Source organism: Globicephala melas, chromosome 9, assembly GCF_963455315.2.
Source record: "Globicephala melas chromosome 9, mGloMel1.2, whole genome shotgun sequence".
Taxonomy (NCBI): domain Eukaryota; kingdom Metazoa; phylum Chordata; class Mammalia; order Artiodactyla; family Delphinidae; genus Globicephala; species Globicephala melas.
Window position 1 is genome coordinate 13,938,771 of NC_083322.1, and position 19,890 is coordinate 13,958,660.

The 19,890-nt window shown below is 51.7% G+C and overlaps 1 protein-coding gene across 2 annotated transcripts in view; it reads left to right on the forward strand.

Moving 5' to 3' along the window:
• HIPK2 (homeodomain interacting protein kinase 2) overlaps window positions 1–19,890 on the forward strand; it is a 194,378-nt gene that overhangs the window by 63,903 nt on the left and 110,585 nt on the right. For both annotated transcript variants that reach the window (XM_030853979.2, XM_030853981.2), the window contains exon 2: window positions 317–1,400. In XM_030853979.2, coding sequence (XP_030709839.1) covers window positions 317–1,400 — 1,084 coding nt within the window. The remainder of the gene's footprint in view (window positions 1–316; window positions 1,401–19,890) is intronic.

Here is a 19,890-nt window from a genome sequence, read left to right on the forward strand (position 1 = left end):
TATTTAAAAAAAACGACATAATGAACTAAGTTCTGGTATTCTAATCGTGTTTCTGAGTCTTGAATGTATTCCCACCCTGCAAGTCTCCCACCCTCCTGATGGTGGCGGGCAGAACACTGGAACCCCTGGAGCCCACAGACTGAGTGACGAGCCGGTGCTTCTGGGTGGAATAGATTCACTTTTCCGACGTTGTTTCGAAGTGAGAAGACAGTATACTCTAGGACCCATGCTGCCAGTCCGAACTGCAGTGGCTCTGTCGCGTTCATTCGTGTAAGGGTGACTAAGATATTTCTTTTCGCCTTTCTCTTTCTCACAGGTATGGCCTCACATGTGCAAGTTTTCTCCCCTCACACCCTTCAATCAAGTGCCTTCTGTAGCGTGAAGAAACTGAAAGTAGAGCCGAGTTCCAACTGGGACATGACCGGGTACGGCTCCCACAGCAAAGTGTATGGCCAGAACAAGAACGCGCCACCATCCCAGCCAGCCGCCACGACCGTCAGCGCCTCCCTGCCCATCCCAAACCCCAGCCTACCGTACGAGCAGACCATCATCTTCCCAGGAAGCACCGGGCACATCGTCGTGACATCAGCAGGTAGCACTTCCGTCACCGGGCCAGTCCTCGGCGGACCGCACAACCTCATGCGTCGCAGCACTGTGAGCCTTCTTGATACCTACCAAAAATGCGGACTCAAGCGGAAGAGTGAGGAGATCGAGAACACGAGCAGCGTGCAGATCATCGAAGAGCATCCACCCATGATTCCGAATAACGCGAGTGGGGCCACTGTAGCCACTGCCACCACCTCGACTGCCACTTCCAAAAACAGTGGCTCCAACAGCGAGGGGGATTATCAGCTGGTCCAGCATGAGGTGCTGTGCTCCATGACCAACACTTACGAGGTCTTAGAGTTCCTGGGCCGAGGGACGTTTGGGCAAGTGGTCAAGTGCTGGAAACGGGGTACCAATGAGATTGTGGCCATCAAGATCCTGAAGAACCACCCGTCATACGCCCGCCAAGGTCAGATCGAAGTGAGCATCCTGGCCCGCCTGAGCACAGAGAGCGCCGACGACTTCAACTTCGTCCGTGCCTACGAGTGCTTCCAGCACAAGAATCACACGTGCTTGGTCTTTGAGATGCTGGAGCAGAACCTCTATGACTTTCTGAAGCAGAACAAGTTCAGCCCCTTGCCCCTCAAATACATTCGCCCGGTCCTCCAGCAGGTTGCCACAGCCCTGATGAAGCTAAAAAGCCTAGGTCTCATCCATGCGGACCTCAAACCAGAAAACATCATGCTGGTGGATCCATCTAGACAACCGTACAGAGTCAAGGTCATCGACTTTGGTTCAGCCAGTCACGTGTCCAAGGCTGTGTGCTCCACCTACTTGCAGTCCAGGTATTACAGGTAAGGCCGTTTGCCCCGAGACAGGAGATGCTGAATGCCCAGCGGCATTCACGGAGCACGTGCAGTGTTGGTCACTGCCTGGGAGGTAAGATTGCTGCCCTCAAGTGATCACGATTTAGTCGGGAAATGAGGACATGTGCACATTGAAATGATGATTAGAAGCCACGTAAGAATGGAGCCGCGTAAGATTCTTGGCGTAGAGGTTCAGAGTTGGGAGGGATTCCTGGGGGCTGTGGGCAAAGAGCAAAGGCATGGTCGGGGAGTCAGGTTGTCACGGACGGGTGGAAGCCAGACATGGGTGAAGGAGCGAGAGAGACACGCATTATGATCCCTCTGGCAAGGGTGCGCAAGACTCACACTGCAGACCGGGAGGACGCCCGCCTGGCAGAGCAGAGGATCCGTGGGTGGTGGAAAATCTGATTGCAGGGATAGGTTGGGACCAGGATGTTGGGGTCTTAGATACCAGGTGAAGGGGTTGCAACTGTGTCCATAAACGTGGAGCAAGTGCCGAAACATTTGAACGACAGAGGGTGGGTGATAGGATGAAAGTGATGCTCTGAGAAGATGACTCTGTGCCCGTGTGGGAAGGGGATGGGAGGAGGGAGGGTCTGTAGCCTAGGGACCAGTCAGCGTGCTCCGGTGGTGGGAGAACTTTGGGCTCAGGAAGATGAAGGATTGTAGCACCCTTGGTGGGAAAGTGTGACGCTTTCATTCCTTCACTCGTTCAACAAGGATTTATTTCACTTCTAACGTGAGCCAGGCACAGTGCTGGGGACCGGGACACAGCCAGGAGGGCAGAGGCAAGGCCCATCTGGGGTCACCAGCCCATCCGAGGGATAGCCAGTGCCTTGGCCAGCTCCCCGCCGCCGTTGTCACTCTACACTTGGGGGTGCCAGTTCAGCAGGCCAGGCTGCTCCATCCTAGGTCTTGGCCTGAATTTAGGGTGAACTGCAGCAAAGTCAAGGCTGCTTGGGCTTTTATTATTTTGTTAACTTGATGCCGTTTAATGGACGATACCGGCTTTATTCATGTTTTCTAAAACTTGAGCTGAGCAACTTGTAAAAGTCTGTGGCATACTGCTTCCCACCCTGGCTCCATGTCAAAAGCACCGGTGGGTGGAGCGGGCTTTAAAAAATAACCTGGTTTAGGTCCCAGTCCCCGCAAACTGAATCATCGACATCTCTGGGGGTGGCGTCCTATATGGGTGTTTGTCACAGCTCTCCTGGGGCTCCCAGTGCGCAGCCAGGGTTAGGAATCGCGGCTCTGGTGGGACCCAGATGAGAGCACTGGCTCTGGGGTCAGGAGAGCCTCAACCCTCCACTCGCTGAGCTGTGCGACTGGGCTGGTTGCCTCGTTTCTCTAACCCCTTCGTTCCTGACCCATAACCTGGGCGAGTCCGGGCAGCAGCCGTGTTGGGGCTGTTGGATGGCGGAGCCGGGACGCAGCTGGGTTCTTGGCTCCGTATCTGGCGTGTGGTCAGTGCACAGGGCTTGGATGGAAATGGGAAGCGAGTGAGTCTGTTCTGGGGAGATGGCGATGGGCTGTGTCTGAGGGCATGTTGAACGGTCTGGTGAAAATGGAAGTTGGCGAGATACGAAGCTAAAACTCCCATGAGAAGATGGGGCTGACAACACATCTAAGAGGTTGACACGTGGGCAGTAGACCCAGGATCCCACGGCTCCTCCGTGACCGAGCCCTGCTGGCCCGACCCCCGAGTGAGCACGTGCTTTCCCCACACCTCCTTCCCGGCCACGGAGAAAGGCGGGGATTGTGCTTGAGCCGCGTCAGCACAGCTGGCCCGTCACACGTTCTGAGGCACACCCGTCCCCCCCACGCCTTGTTTGCCGATCTGCTCACCCCTCCGGCCGGCCGGCTTTGTCACAGGTGCCCTCGCCCGGCCCTTAGCCCGTGGGTCTCTGTCCTTGACCTCGTACCCCTTCCCCTGGGAGGTCTGTGGCCACAGGCCACACGTCCACACTGCCCCCTCACCTCCCTCATCTCAGTCCCGAATTACACAAGTCTCTAGCCCCTCCACCCGTGCTGTCCTCCCCCCACCCGCCTGCCCTGAGCATCCAGGGAGGAGCCTCGCATCTGCGTCCCTGCTGGGCTCCGGGAGGGGTGGATCTGTACTGCCCACCCGGTTCCTCTCCGCTCACCAGCTTCTTAGACACCTGCGGTCTGCTGTCAGGCCTGCAGCCCCAGAGCCAGGCAGAGGGGGAGGCTGTGAGCCCAGGGCTGTGGCCACCGAGGAAGGGGAGCCTGGGCCTGAAGGTGGAGGGAGCAGACCCTGCGGACCCCCGGGAGAGGGTGAAGGAGGACGCTGGCCAGGGGCTGGACCAACAGGCGTGCTCTCTACAAAGTGCCCTTCTCTGAACGCAAGCTCTGGGTGGTACCATCTGGGGTCACCAGCCCATCCGAGGGATAGCCAGTGCCTTGGCCAGCTCCCCACCGCCGTTGTCACTCTACACTTGGGGGTGCCAGTTCAGCAGGCCAGGCCGCTCCATCCTAGGTCTTGGCCTGAATTTAGGGTGAACTGCAGCAAAGTCAAGGCTGCTTGGGCTTTTATTATTTTGTTAACTTGATGCCGTTTAATGGACGATACCGGCTTTATTCATGTTTTCTAAAACTTGAGCCGAGCAACTTGTAAAAAGGCTTTTAAAAATTCTATTTAAAAGGCAATGCAGGGGCTTCCCTGGTGGCGCAGTGGTTGAGAGTCCGCCTGCCGATGCAGGGGACGCGGGTTCGTGCCCCGGTCCGGGAAGATCCCACATGCCATGGAGCGGCTGGGCCCGTGAGCCATGGCCGCTGAGCCTGCACGTCCGGAGCCTGTGCTCCGCAACGGGAGAGGCCACAGCAGTGAGAGACCCGCGTACCGCAAAAAAAAAAAAGAAAAAAAAGGCAATGCATACTTATAGCCAAACTTGATGCACTGGGTAAGCTGACTTTGGGACTGTTGGCCTCACTCGCGTTCTCACCTTCCTGTGCCCACGTGACGTGTGGCACCCCTCTCGCAGCAGACAGACTCTCTAGGCTTCCTGCGCTTTCGTGTCGGCCCCGGTGCCCGGGGACCGGGGACCCCAGCGCAGGAGCTCTGGGCGGCAGGAGAAACCGCTCCACCGGGTATGGAAGGCTCGTGTGCCGAGAGTCCAGGGCTCTCCTTAGCCCCCCTCTCCGTCTTCCACTTGCAGCCCCGGTGCCCCCATTTGCCTTGGAAGGCCCTCCCTCTGGTTGTGATGTGACCCCTTTCTTTAGACCTCATGTGACTGTTGCATAAATTTCTGAGCAGGACCTCTTCCTCCTGTGGTCGCTTTGACCAAAAAAGGCGAGAGTCCTTCGGGTCCTCCTGGTGGCCCCCCTGTGCCCAGCTCTGCTTTTAGGGGCACCGTCAACATGAAACCAGCCCAGTGTTTCTGCCTGAAGTGATGCTTCATCTCTAAATTGGTCACAGCGTCCTGTTCCTCCCCCGGGGCTCGTCTGAACCCCAGAGTAGTTTGCTACCACACACAGCAGTTTGAGGGTTTGAGGACAGCCTCCAGCCCGGTCGGCACCAGTCCTTGCTGTGGGACAGCCAGCTCCCGGCCACATTGGTCCAGTCGAGTTACCTGATTGTGTTGCCTCTTACGGGGGAGAGGAGGTGGGTGGAGAAGGCTCCTCAGTGGTCCGTTGTTATCTGAGAAGGTCGGTGTTTTCAGCTGCGTCGTCGTGAGAGACTCTGTGTTTGAGCCACCTGGAGTAGAGGAGTCATCACCCTGTGGACCCAGCCTTCGACAGGGCCTGGGTCCCCCGGGCCCCCTGTATCTGAGCTGGGCCGTCATCCCCTGGCGACCTCACTTTCAAAGAGGAGGACATTTAACGTCCTGCCCTGTTTTTAAGTGGACAGTATTAAATGTCTCAGCCCACCGTCGTCCCCGCCTAGTGATGTGGAAACAGTCTGATATAAAGAGATGTTCCTGTCCTCGTGGGGCCGGGGTGGGGGGATGTACCTGGAAAAGTAGATGTGTCTCGGGGAGCAAACGGTTTCCCCCGGCTATTAGGCGCGTGCTTGGTCGAGGCCGGGCATATTGCCGTAGGTATCCTGTGAAGCAAGCCTGACCATGTGTTTTTCAGGAAACAAAGGCTGCTTTTTTCATTGTTTAACCCTGATGCGTGGGTAGCTCCTTCCAACCTGACCTTCCAACTTGAAGGTCAGTAACCTAGTTAAACCATCCAACCACGCTGGTCACAGGCTTTATTGTGCATAAGAATCACTTGGAGAGCGTGTTAAGAACATACTAACGCCACGGCCCTGCCCCAGACCCACTGCACCCCGGTCTCCAGAGGGGTGTCCCTGGAGAAAGTCCTCGCCCTGCACACACCCCAAGACTCGCCACGGGGAATCAGAGGTGAGCTTGTGCAGGTGGTTGGAGGCCCACTGAGAGAGAAAGGGGTCCTTAATGGTGTCTCCTTTGAAGAGTTCACACCCTAAGGGATGGAACTGAAGCAGATCCTGTGCACTTCTGTGAACGTACCTTGGAAGTCCCTGCCGTTTCCCTACAGCAGCCCTGCCTTATCCTCCAGGTTACGTTCCAAGACCCCCAGTGGATGTCCCTGAAACTGAGGATAGTACCGAACCCTATGTACACTGTGTTTTTTCCCATATGCATAGGAAATTTACAAATTAGACACAGTAAGAGATTAACATTGGTAACTAATAATACAATAGAACAGTTACAACAATATACTGTAATAAAAGTTATGTGAATGTGGTGTCTCTCTCAGAATATCTTATTGTACAAATTCAGTGCCTTTTCCATCTTAACCAAGCCCTATCACACACTGTGGCCGTAACTTGCAGTTTGAGGTACGACAGCAAAACTAGCATGAATTTATTTTTTCCTTCTTCACAATTTAACGGATAGAAGATTCATTCTTACCGTAGATCTTAGCAACCTCAGCATACTTTCTTTTTCTTTCCTTATTAAATGGAGAACTTTCACCTTTTCACTTAAAGGAAGCACTTTCCAGGCTTCTCTTTGGAGTATCTGAATTGCCAGCATCAGTGTTCTTGCCAGTTGGGGCCATTATTAAGTAAAATGAGGGCTACTCGAACACAAGCACCACGATGCCACAGTCAGTCTGATCACCCAGCGGGCTACTAGGCGACAAATGGGCAGGGCGTGTCGGCCAAAGGGAAGAGTCCCGTCCTGCGTGGGATAGAACGGGACTTTGTGAGACTTTATCACGCTCCTCAGAACAGCAGGCAGTTTAAAACTTAAGAATGGTTTGTTTCTGGAATTTTTCACTTAATATTTTTGGATCGCGGCTGACTGTGATTAAGGGGGGACTACTGCATTTGATTCTACATTGATGCCAGTTAGTTTTTTGGAGCAAGCAATAAATTGATGCTGGGGTATTTCCGCTGTCAGTGTGACCAGCAAACTGAAAACAAGACTAAATATTAAGCTCTACTCAGGAAAAACAAACGGAAAGCCATGCCATTCAGGCAGGAGATAGAGATTAAAATGTGTGGATTTTTTTGTTTCTGCTCCGGTTATTCAAAATACTCTTGTCTAGACTTAATTTGAAACACTTAAGACCATTACCAGGACCAAAGAAAAAGGGTGGGGCGTGCATAAAAATTTAGGACATGAAGAAAAGGCCAGTAATCTACTCTTTCAGAATAATGTAACCTTTTTTGTCTGGTTCTTTTGGTTTCAGACACTGTCTTCAAATTGATTCCATGGTGGTTTTAGGTGAGGGGGAGATAAATTTTAATTCAGTTCAATTCATCAAACATTCATTGGGTGCCTACTGTGTGTCCTGCGATGTACTGACGGGTAGGAGATAAGGCGCAAGATGTCTAATCTGGAGGAGTTTATGTTTTCTCTGAGGAGATTAAGAGACACAAATTGCCTAGAGTGTATTTCTGATACTTTGATATTACAAATGTTTGATCACTCAGCAGATATTCATTGAGACTCTAGGGAACCCGTGATGAGAAAAACCAGTTAAAGAGATTCAAAGCCAGTGAAAGATTTTGCGAGATAGGTTAATAGGGAGGGTTTTTATTATATTTTTTATTTTTTTTACATCTTTATTGGAGTATAATTGCTTGACAATGGTGTGTTAGTTTCTGCTTTATAACAAGGTGAATCAGTTATACATATACATATGTTCCCATATCTCTTCCCCCTTGTGTCTCCCTCCCTCAATAGGGAGGGTTTTTAGAGAGCAAGCTGTATTGAAGTACTCTTGAGGTCCATCTTAAAGGAAATGTGAGATGGGGGTGGGAGGAGCCTGAGAGGCATGGAGATTGGAATTAATAAGGGAAGATGGGGGGAGGGGGGATGACAGTGACACCTGCAAGGAGTTGAAGGCTCGGGCTGGCAAGTAAGGGTTAGGTGAGGGAGGCCTGACCGTGGAGAATTTTGATGGAGGCTTGAGGGGCTTGGACTTAACAAAGGAGTAATTCAGTGAAGTTAAGGATATTAGTGAAGTTAATCAATTGAAATGGGGGCAAAAAGTTGGGGAGCACCCAGAGGCTAGGAGACAATAGTAGTTATTCATAAATAAAGGGAAGAGGCCCTAGATTATAATGGGGATCCTCTCCCCATCCCCCGTCAGTAGCCAGTATAAATGTGAACACTTTTAATGCTTTTAAATTCTGGTACTGTGATTGCAGAGTTGGCTAAGAGGGAATAGGTTTTGTTCGTTTGTTTGTTTTGCTGTCTTTTGTTTATGGACTTTGCTTTCCCTAAGGCACAGTTGTGAAGCTCTGGCCTCCAGAACCGGGTTTCAAGTCCCACCACTGGTATCAAGTAATAGCCTCTGGAAGGAGAGTTAAGAGACCTTAGCTTCAGTCCTGGCCCCGTCCATCCCCAGCTGACTGTGTTCCACTGAGTCAGTATGTTGGTAGAATGTCAACTGTGAGGCATCCACAGCCCCGCATCTGGATCTCATTATGACCGGGGCCTGTGCTCAGTCCATGGCCAGGGGACAGTGTTCTCTCCTGTGGGCTAACCTTGGCCTCATTGGCTCAAACTGGGGACCCTCCATCATCTCCCCATCAGCAGGGAACACGGCATCTTCCAAAATATCTTTCGCTAAGTCGCTTCAAAAAAGGGGCATAGGGCTTCCCTGGTGGCCCAGTGGCTGAGAGTCCGCTTGCCGATGCAGGGGACACGGGTTCGTGCCCCGGTCCGGGAGGATCCCACATGCCGCAGAGCGTCTGGGCCGGTGAGCCGTGGCTGCTGAGCCTGCGCCTCCGGAGCCTGTGCTCCGCAACGGGAGAGGCCACAACAGTGAGTGGCCCGCGTACCGCAAAAAAAAAAGGGGGGGGGGCATAACTTAATAAAGTCATAAAAATAGTTTCCAAAATTGCATAGCTTGTGCAGATTCCTGACTAGAAGTTAGGTTTGATTGAAAAGAAGAGCTCTGAAAGCATCTGCATTGCAGGCATTAGCTTTTTACGTTAATTTGTGTTTTATTACTAGTAGATACAACAGGAAAGGCTTCTAGTTTACCCTTGAGAATATTGAGTGAAATATTCAACCCACTGACAGTCTCATTCACCCAGATGAGGGAGGTGGTTATAAATATGTAAAACCTTTTAGAGTTGCAGTGTCTTTTCTGAGGAGAAGTAATCAATAAGTTATCTGGGCTATTAGGTTATCTTTAGTTTTCCCTTACTTGTCTCTAGGACCTTGAGTTGTGTGGTGAAATAATTTGAAATCGAATTTTTTTTTTTTAAGTATGAAATAATTAAAGGGAGAACCTCTCTGTGTATTTGAGTGTATCTCTGCCCTGGTGTTCCAGTCCCGCCTACACACATGCACGTGCACAGTCACACGAATAAACACAGATAACACAGTATAAGCCCATGCATGACATACGCACAGCTAGGTGTGCTTGCAGGCACCTTGGTGACAGAAGCTAATGCTCAGCTGTAGCAAAGATGCTGATGTACATAGATGCCTGCCACATGGAGGGAGACACACGCAACAGACATGTGTATACATGCAGGGACACACACACAAGTTCAAAGACATTGAAAAACCATGTACATTCACAGACCACATGAACCAACCAGAGCGACCCTAGAGCAAGGGCCCAGGTGCAGAAGCAGTGTTGATGCCCCAGAAACTTGGCCCAGTTTTCTGCCTTGCTGCAGAATTGCCATCTACATGTCCCCAGACCTGAGGACAGGAGGGCTGGAACCACTCTTGAGCTCAAGGTATAAACCAGTTGTTTTCAAAGGGTGATCCAAGGACCCTCCTGCTGAAGTATCACCCAGGTGCTTGTTAAAAATGGAGATTCCTGGGTTGCAAAAGAAATCTAAGGAACAGGCTCTCTGGGGGGTGGAGCCGGATGACAGATTTAAGCAAGCTCTAGGGTGAACTCTTTTTTTAAGCCACTGTATTGAGGTATGATTGACATACAGAAAGCTGTACGTATTTACTGTGTACAGCTTGGTGAGTTTGGAGGTAAAGCCATCCCCACAGTTTATGCCTTAAAGAGATCCATCGCCTCCAGGAGTTTCTTCCTGCTTTAGTTATTTATTTACAGTTTTTAAATTACTGTTTTGTCCTTTAAGAACTGTTGCCAGAGGTGGCTTGGATCCCAGAGTCGGTTGCCCCACAGAGGGGGTTGCCACCTGACCTGTCAAAATGGGAGAAGTGGGGTGCCGCGGGCAACCTGGCACGGGGCTGTTGCCCTTTCACCTGGGTGGCTGAGAGCCCCGCCGTGGGGCCCAGTTGTTAGATTCCTTGTGGTCCAACCCCTTACGCCTCAATGGTGGTGACAGTGAAGATCCAAAAATCACTGGTGCATGCGACAGGAGGGGTTACTGGGTGGACTGGTGAACTGCCAGGTGGGTGGTTGGGAGGGGAAGCAGATGGACAGAGGAGACATGAACACACGTGACTTTTTGCATAATTTGCAGTCGACGGAGCACTTACTGCTTAGTAGCTACTGAACTCTCCCTGTAGCCACAGCTGGGTTTGGAGCTATAATCCTCACTTATGCATCGAACAAGTAATTTTTTGAATTCCGAAGATGTGCCAGACACTGTGCTTTGTGCTGGGGTTTCAAGAAACGAGTAGGAGTGCCCTCAGCTATGCAGCTCTGCCCCCGAATCTGTCATGGAATGAGCTGTCCCTGGGGAGCCAGCGGTGGGCGTGCCAGGCTCCGCTGTCCTCGTCTACCCCGGTGTAGACATCTCTCCTTAAGCCAAGAAGGCAGAGCATGTTGCCTTTGAATCGCTCTGCCCAGTCTCCCTGGGCCGCTTGTATTATATGTTCCGAGTCCTGAGTGCCCTCCCCAGTGAAGGGGCCCCCTCCCCCCTGCCCTTGGCCTCCCCTGGCTGCGGGTCTCTGCATCACAGCTGGGACAGATCGGGCCAGCCTTTCCCCACCGCCTCACCAGCTCCCCAGAGGAGGAGGGAGCGCCCAGCCACAGCCTCGCCAGGGCAGCTCGAGCCCGGCGTTCCCTTTCGTCCTTGGCACCATCGGCCTCTGGCTCCCCGGGTCTTAAAGCCAGGTGGAGGAACAGGGCTCTTGGTGATGAGTACTGGGCTGTGGCCCTCGTTCCTGGAAAGAGATGGAGATGGTGACATTGTAGAAGCGGTTGTCATAGGTGAGGTGTCCCCAAAGCATAGCCTGAGGCAGGGCTTGGGTGCAGCATGTCTGTTTGGGAGAAAACCTCAGGAAGCAGGAGGAAGGGAATGGGGTGGGGGGATACCGGGAGGAGTTAGGGGGTGGCTCCTGCTGTAGGCCTCAAGGACTGTGCCCCAGGAGCGGGGAGGCTGGGGCTCTGGGCCCTTTGAGACCGAGGGCCCTCAAGGGTATTGACTCCCCTGTGCCTTTGTTTGGGCCGAGCTTGTTCGAGGACTGGGTGGGTTTGAGGAGACTCAGGGGAGACTGCGAAGCAGAACAGACCACGTGACTGTGGCCAAGATCAGTGGGAACGTGACATGAGCCCAGAAGGACCCAAAGTGTGAGCACCAGCCCTGTGCTCGGGGATCCGCTCTGTCCTCCCCACCGATGACCTGTGTGCCATTTTTAAATGGAAAGGGAATAGAGGGGAAGTGCCTTTGTAGGCAAGTTTAAGTATTGCAGTCTAAGAATTCAGAATTGAACTCCACATTTTGGTTTTGGGGAGAGTTGGGAGATCTGAATGAAACGCTAAAAAAAAAAAAAAAAATCTTGCCTCCACCGCACTCTCCTTCTTTATCTGGCCAGCCTGCCCACTAGAGGTAGGAGATGGAGGCTGTGTCTGAGAGAGGAGACACCTGAGCAGGGGGAGGTGCCTGAAGCCTGAGTTTGTCAGAACCGTGGGGCAATGTGGAGGCGGGTTACTGTCTGCCGCGTTCTCTCTGCTGGTGCGTGTAGCTGCTGTGTGTTCCCCAAGGCGCCTTTGTTGAATGAGCGAGTGACTAACTGGCCAAATGAATGGATGAACGGATGAACGGATGGACGGATGGACGGATGGATGGATGGATGGATGGATGGATGGATGGATGGATGGATGGTATCAGTGGCCTCATGTTTATAGCTCAACTCACACTGTCACAGCAGAAACACCCACGTGCCCAGCTTCTTGTAGTCCTTCTTACAGTCCTTTCACTGTTGCCCTAAACCTCGGGCCCATGGCATCCAGCATCTCCAAACCCTGGATCATACGGGCCCCCTTTATCAGCCTTCTGGGGAGCAGACATCTCACCAAAAATGTTCGTTCCGTCAACCTGTGAGATTTCAATTTAAAACCTGAAGACAGCTGACTCAGCTTTTAACAGATTAGTTCCCTGAAATCAGCCAACATCTGTCATGTCCCATTACACCTTGACAGAAAATTAGAAATGACTTCCCAGTATGAAGAAAGGGCCGAGCCCAGCAAGACCTGACTAGGGAACCTTGCACGTGTGGAGACAGCGCTGTCCTCTGGGCCGCTAACCCCTTATCTGCTTTTCTGTTTCTGAGATGTTACGGACATGCTAGTCGTGTGCCCCGGAACTTTGTCTTCATACGTAGGAACTGAATGAGCAAAGATCTCCCGCAGAGGATAAAGTTCCTGACACATGACTCAGCGTGTTCCTGGCACGAGGCAAGCACTCAGCCCATGTTTGCTGCTATATTACTTTTACTGCCACTACTGTTATCATCATTATCATTATTCTTATCGTCATCACTCTATTGGCAGAGATCTGGATTTGAATTCCGGATCTGCTGCTTTATAGCTGTGTGACCTCAGGCAAGTTCCCAAACCTCTCTGAGGCTCATTGTTCTTTCTCTTATGAGGAAAGTACGACAGCAGTTCCTGAGGTTGTTCTAAGGACTAAACGAGATGGCTGTGGTGCGTGCTCACCTGTGTGCACCTCGCCTCTGCTGTAAGTAACCATCACGCTCTCCCCTGGGCCCCCTTCCCGGTGTGTGTGCCTCTGGCTTAGCTTTTATTTTATTTGGCCTGGTATCATTGTAGGCTATCGACATCCCCAGTATTCCCGAGCTCCTTGGGATCACGTGTCGTTTCTTTTTCATCTCCGTGGACGCGTGGAGGCGCAGCACGTACTTCACATCCAGTAGGCGCTAATGGAGTACGTTTGGTGGGTTTCCTCTGGTGTCAGGAAGGGACAGTGTCCAGTGCGATGGTGAAGGGGTTAGCGTTTGAGGAGAGGAACAACATCTCTTCCCCTGAGTCAGGAGGGAGACACGGGTGCAGCATTCTTGACTGGAGGGCATGGGCCCGGCACTCTCCTGCCACTGCTCGTGTACCTGCAGTGAAGCTATGAATCCTGCGCTTGGGCTGGGCACACAAGCTTCACGGCAGTGGGGAGCGGGCACGGGAAGCCTCAGGAGGTTACATCGCATTTGCCACCTTCCCGTATCCACTGTCCGTCTCCGCCGACATCAGAAGGATCCAGGAGCCAAGACTGGAGTGATGGGCAGGACTCTGCTCACGGACTCCCTGAAGGTGTGCGTGCATGTGCGTGCGTGTGTATGGATGTGTGTTGGTATGTACTATACGTGTGGTGTGTGTGTTGGGTGTGTGAATGTGTTAGTCTGTGTTGTATATGTGAGATGTGTTGGTGTCTGGGGGGGTTGTGTTGGCTGTGTGTGTTGTACACGTGGGGTGTGTGCCTTGTATGTGTGGCATATATGTTAGTGTGTATTGTATATGTGATGTATGTTGCTCCGTGGGGAGAGTGTGGGTGTGCGAGTTCAGTGGCAGCAGGTAGGCTGGTCCCTAGGGTTCCCCATACTTGGAGCCCCTTCTGATCCTGCTTCGTGTGACTGGGGAAGTGTACTCTCCAGTCACAACCTTGTTTATGTCATTATTGACTATAAAAATCAAGGTTGTTTGGCCAGAACATGAGGGATCAACTGTTGGTGCCGCCTCTTTGTCATCCACTGACCACCAGTGAAGGCTTTCTATTCCTCTTCTCTTTGTAAATTAGAACTTATGTTGGCAAATAAAAATAAACTAAATGTGAACCCCCAGAACAGAGATAGCTCTGGCACTGAGAGTCAGATGTTCTCACTGTGAAAGGTGAACATTCACCCCGACGAGCGGCCGGGAGGTCTTCGGGAGATGGTACTGCTCTGTGTCCTGACTGTCGTGGTGGTAACAGGCTAAAACTCATAGAACTTACATCTGAAAATTTAAAAATTCCAAGTGAAAATTTAGAATCTATTTACCCTTAAAGATCTCGAAGAAACTGTCGGTAATATTAAACCCTTCAACTTTATCTTGCCTAGTTTTTCTTCCTGTTTTTGTTGTGTTGTGTTTGGGTAAAAGAGATACCTTTGTTCATCCTGTAACAGGATGGCCAGCAGGGAAACAATCATTTCTGGAAACTGCTGGGCCAGGGAACTATGAAAACAACTCTGGGGAATAAACAGCTGTTGATGACGGAAGCATTTCTCTCCCACAGTTTCTTTACTTTACATCTGCCGTTTCATGTATAGGTCATGGACTTGCCCTCTAAAAGTGAAGGACAGTGACTGCTAGAAACAGAGAAGTGAGGGACTGTTACCCCTGAAATGCCGGAGTCCGGGAGGAAAATGAAGTCTTTGTGGAACTTGGTCATCCAGCCTTACTGTGCCTACAGCGCCCTGCCCTTGGCTCTTACATTATCATGGCCATGGCCAGCAAACCCAGGTGTGAAACAACATCGTTTTCGATAAAATAGCTTTCCTAAAACCAGCTTTTCCCAACGGCAGGCCTCTCATCTGTGGGGACATTCATGCTTATTACAGAGAAGTGGCTGGTTTTGTAGGAAAGGTCTTTTATCCCCTCGAAATAGAGGCTACCTGCGTGCCATCTTGGATGCAGTGGGTTCTGTTGTCTGCATTCTGAGTGATGGGCCTTGGAGAGGGGCTCCTGTCCCCAGCAGTGATCCCAGGCGTGATGAGGCCAGTTCCCAAGAGCACCGCCTGGGCCACGCACCCCAGTAACTGGGCCGTGACCCAAGGCCACATGCTGGGCACAGAGCCACGTTCTTTCCGTTCCCTCCCCACTGACAGGAACTTTTTACTTGTTTCCTTGGAAGAAACGAGCCCGCAGCATGTAAATGTCGTTGCATGGTGTCCTCTGCAGCTCAGAGCGGCCGGTTGAAGACGGGGGTTTTCTGTGACCCTCCTGGCAATGAGGTCCGTGCGTTTGCAGATCTGAGCTCGTGGCCACCCCACCCCTGTTTCCCGTGCCCCGTGATGCCACCCAGGCTGCTCTCTACATTAGTTCTGAGGAGAACTGGGGCCTCCTTCCTTGCTCTTCCACATGCCCGTTTCCTTCTCGGAAGACAGCCCCTTCTCCCTCCAGCTCCCTCCTTGATTCCATGTTGCCTGCTCTGGCTCCCACATCCCAGTTCCCAGCCCGGAATTCGGAGTCCTGTTCCAAGGCCCCAGCCTCACGCTCAGCACCCGTGTGAGCCCACAGTGTTCCCAGGATGCCTCCCCTGCCTGCCGCTGCACCCAGGCCCCAGAACCCAGCCCCGTCCGGCTCCTGTGGTGGAGCCCAAGTGCCAGATGTGCCACAGCCAGAAATGGGTTCTTCCTCCGGAGACATTCGGACGTTGTATAATCTGGCATGTTATGCACTTCCTGGGGCCAGAGTCTGGCTCTTAGACCCTGTGAAAGAACCAGGGCTGATGTTGTGAACCCACTTTACAGTGACCTGAAATGACCAGCCACCACTGGCGTCGTCGAGGGAGGTGACGCGGAGACAGAGACCCGGGTCTCAGTGTCCCACCAACCATGTGACTCAGGTGAATCTCCTAACCTCCCTGACGTGCCATCTCCTTAGCTGGGCCAGTGACGTAACACACCAGGGCCGTGGGCACCTTGATGGTCTATGTGAGTTCGCCCCGCTGTACTTAGCCTCACGTAGCCCCTCCGAGCCTTGGGCATAGCGGAGACTGTAAATAGGTTACTATTTCTAACCATGCCCAGCCTTTCCCTTCTATCCTGCCTTTTCCTTTTTCTTCTCTTCCTCTACCTGTGTCCCCAGGGTTCTCCCACGCTAATCCAGGTGGACACAGCAGTGGTGGGACGTCTCCAGGCACTAAGGCACCACCATACGTAGACTCCAGGGACACAGTTAAGCGAGAGCTTGGTTCTTAGAAGGTTGCCAGTTAATTGCTTTGCTGCCCCCGCAAGAAATGTATTCATGTGTGGCTCTCAATCTGGGGCCATGTGGACCCAAATGAGGTTTCTGCTGGTGCAGACAGAAACAGTAAGATTGAAGATAGATTTTTCTCTGAAAATGAGCCATTAGAATATTTTTTCTAGCTTTTCCTGTTAATATTCTGTGTCATGGTTTGTATAGAAGGACCCATATCCTCATCTCGGTGCTTTACTTTACAAGCTCTCTTCAGCGGGTGATGATGTCAGATACCTGTGTGCATAACACTGCAGATGCTGTGGGTACCGCGCCGCCCCCCCCCCCCCCACCTTTGGGGAATGTGCCGCAGCTCTTGCGGAAAGAGCATCTCTTAGGAACACACCCATTTGACGAAAGTCTCAGGAACACGAAGCCACCAAAGAAATCTGCAGAAGTGCCGAGTGGGGCAGACCCTGTCGGAGGGGGGAATTAACCGTTTGTATTTGCCTGGGTCTTTGGTTACGAAGGTGACTCGCATTTTCTGTGTTCCAGGAACTTTATGTGACCGTTATCATAACTCCGAGGGTAGCTCAGGCAGCGACGTTGTCCCCGTCTCACTGTGCGGTCATTGTCTTGTCGGGGGTCACCCACGTGTTAGTGACCAGCCCCACGAGTGCAGCCTGCGTGTCCCACTCTGTCCAGGCCATTCCTGCCCTGGTGGAGGGCCCCGGGCCAAGACACCTAGAACAACGTCAGATGCAGAGGCACAGCCTCTAGCTCCCGTGCACAGGCCCGGGCCGCACGCAGGCCCAGGAACGTGTTTGGTCTGAGCAGGCTCCCGTCCGCCCTCCTGCCCTCCCCACCCTCATACAGACTGGCGGCCTGTCCTCTGGAGGCGGGGGGCGCGGAGCCGTGATTCGTTTTCCCGTCACGTTGGGAGTCCGTGCTTGGTTCCGCATGGACACTGGGATTTGCATACTGCTTGGTTTTGTTTGTTGCTCCCACCCTGTCCCGGTGGTAGCGAAAGGTGGTGTCCTTGACTCGAAGAAACAGACGGCATCTACGCCCGCTCGGAAATGAACGAGTCGGGGTGGGAGAGCCCATGGGGCAGGCGCGCGGCCACAGTGCGCACGCGCGTCCTCTGGGGCGTGCTACAGCCCCGCACCTCGCCCCTCGGTGCGTTCGGGGACCAGTCAGCCTCAGCCCAAGAGCTTACCCCCCAAAATGTAAACAGGATGGATGCAGACAACGGCAGTGCCAGGTAGAGAGCAGTTGATCTGTCAGCTCGCTGAAGTTCAAGTGCTGCGGGCTTCTGCGCTGCGGAGCACCGCGCCCGGGCGTGGGGCGCAGCGACCCGCACTCCAGGCCCTGCCCGGCCCTCGCACGGCAGGGTGTGCCCGAGTGTCACACTGACCTGCGCTTCGATGAAGCGTCCCTCCGCACAGAAATTTAACTTCTTGCTGTGGAAGGAAGGCACACGCAGCCTAGTAGCGGTGGAGGTGTCCAGGCACTGCGGGGGAAGCGGGGAGGGACCTTGTACATCCTCATGTGATCCCTCCTTCCATCTCGCAAGCCAGACTCACCACACTTAAAATACTTACAGTTTTGCCCGCACAGCGTGAGAATTGCTGGGTTTGTTTTGCCACAGAAATTGAACATTTCTAACGAAACACGACAACGTCGCCTTTCTTAGCAGGTGGGAGGGGCGTTCTTCTGCAGGAGATTTGGTCCCTGCCGCCCTTGGGAAATGAGGTAGGGCTCTGTGCTGGCGAGGCAGGTTGAGGATCCCAGCTCTTCGTTTCCTTCTCAGGACGCTTGCTGCCCAGGCTACCCTGAAGTAACAGCGCAGAGCACCCCTCAGTCCATAAGGCGGCCATTGGATGGAAGCCAGGGGTTATTGTGTTTCTTATTTATTATACCCGTCCTTCAGGGTCTTACTCAGGCTTCATTTCTCTATTCATCTTTCTTTGGCCACTTTGCTCTCCGTGCATCTCTCCCTCGTCTGCTATAAATTCTTGTTGCATTTAAAAATCTGTATTTGATGCCTCCTTGCATTCGATGGAACTTCTGGACTTAGATTTGTTTTGTAATTGTGTCCCGAGTGTTAGTCCTGGGCAACTAGCTAGATTGTAAATGTCCTGGGTGTCCGTTCTGGTGATTAACATATTCTCCATGCTTGATGGGGGGGTGAGGGGGTGCTGAGGATTAGAGATTTCACAAGGACTGTTAAAGGAAAGCTGTAACATAAATCCCCTAAGCCTTTCGTGAGCTGCAAAGGTCAGCATTAATAAATCATTTCAGGAATTTTTTTTCATAAATTAGATATGTTTAAAAGAACTTTTTCAGGAACCTTCATACATTCCTGGTGGGTATGTAAAATGGTGCAGCCACTATGGAAAAGTTCGGCGGTTCCTCAAATTTTTAAATGTAAAATTACCAGATGATGCTCACAGTTCCACTCCAAAGGAATTAAAAACAGGTACTCAGACAAATACTTGTACATCCATAGCAGCATTATTCACAATAAACCGAAGGTGGAAACCACCCAGATGTCCAGCAGTGGATGAATGTGGTATATCCCTACGACGGAATATTAGTCAGCTATGAAGAGGAAGGAACTTCCGACAACCCTGCCACATGGGTGTACATCCAAAACACCGTGCTCAGTGCAAGGAGCCAGGCACAAGAGGCCTCATGTTGTGTGATTCTTTTTATATGAACAGGACAGATAAACCCGTAAAGACATAATGCAGGTTGGTGGTTGACAGGGCAGGGAGCGGGGAGGAATGGGTGAAACTGCTGAAAGGGCAAGAGGGTTTTCTTTGGAGTGATGGAAGTGTTGTGGAAATGGGCAGAGGTAGTGGTCACACAGTATTGTGAATATACTAAATACCGCAGAATGGTAGATTTTATGTTATGTGAATTTCACCTCAATAAATTACTTTTTAAAAAGAAAAAAACAACTTTTTCAGGCTAAAAAGTTGGAGTGGGATGTGATTTTACTGGGACCTGAGATTTAGGCCCTTTTTGGTTTATTTGTACCTGGGACCCAGCATTGTTAAAAACGCCAGCTTGAATATGAGTAGCTTCGAGAACTGTATCTGTGCGGTAACTATGGAGCTGACTTTAAAATCCTTACAAAAGCAGATTTTTTAGGGTCATTTCTGCTTTCCTGGTACTAGGCTGAAACACTAAAGAACGTTTTGTTTTGTTTTGTTTTTTCCTTGACTCGGGAAGAAAAGGAAGGGCTTTATCTTCACCCTCTTTGAGGGCCCCAGGCACCAAGTGTGCAAAAGTGCAGGTTGGTGCTGTTCTGCGGAACACGATCTCACCGACAGAGCAGGTGCAGTGAGGATGGTGAGCCGGGCGTGGCTCTCGCCCTCTCCCTCTGTCTTATAAGGGAGACTAATCTTGGTCTAAAAAAAAAAAAAAAAAAAACACCTTTGTTTATGACAGTTTTAGTATTCTTAAAGTATATGGTATTGCTGGGTTTAGAGCAGGCAAACCTGAAATAAAATTCTAGTTCTGCAACTTACTATGTCCTTGGGCAGCTTATTTAACCTTCCTAATCCCTACATTTGGGACAACAACACTGTCTTAGAAAAGTGTGAGGATTAAATGAAATCCACGCATGCAAGGCCTGGCCCGTGGAAGTGCGCGGAGGCGTCAAGCTCTCTGAAGAAGAAAATGCCGAGAGTCCCCTGGAGAGTGTGGACCCCAGGGAGACGCAAGTACTTTTCTTTCATGCTTGCCTCCCCCTGGCCCTTTCTGCCCTTCCTTACATCTGTGCCCGTTGTGTGTCACACCCTTTCTTGGCCCTGCCATTTAGAGGCTGTACAAAGTACCTGGGTTTTGTTTTCACATTAACTGTCTTCCCTAATCAGTAAAGACTCTGCGTTTCACCCTCCCCCACCCC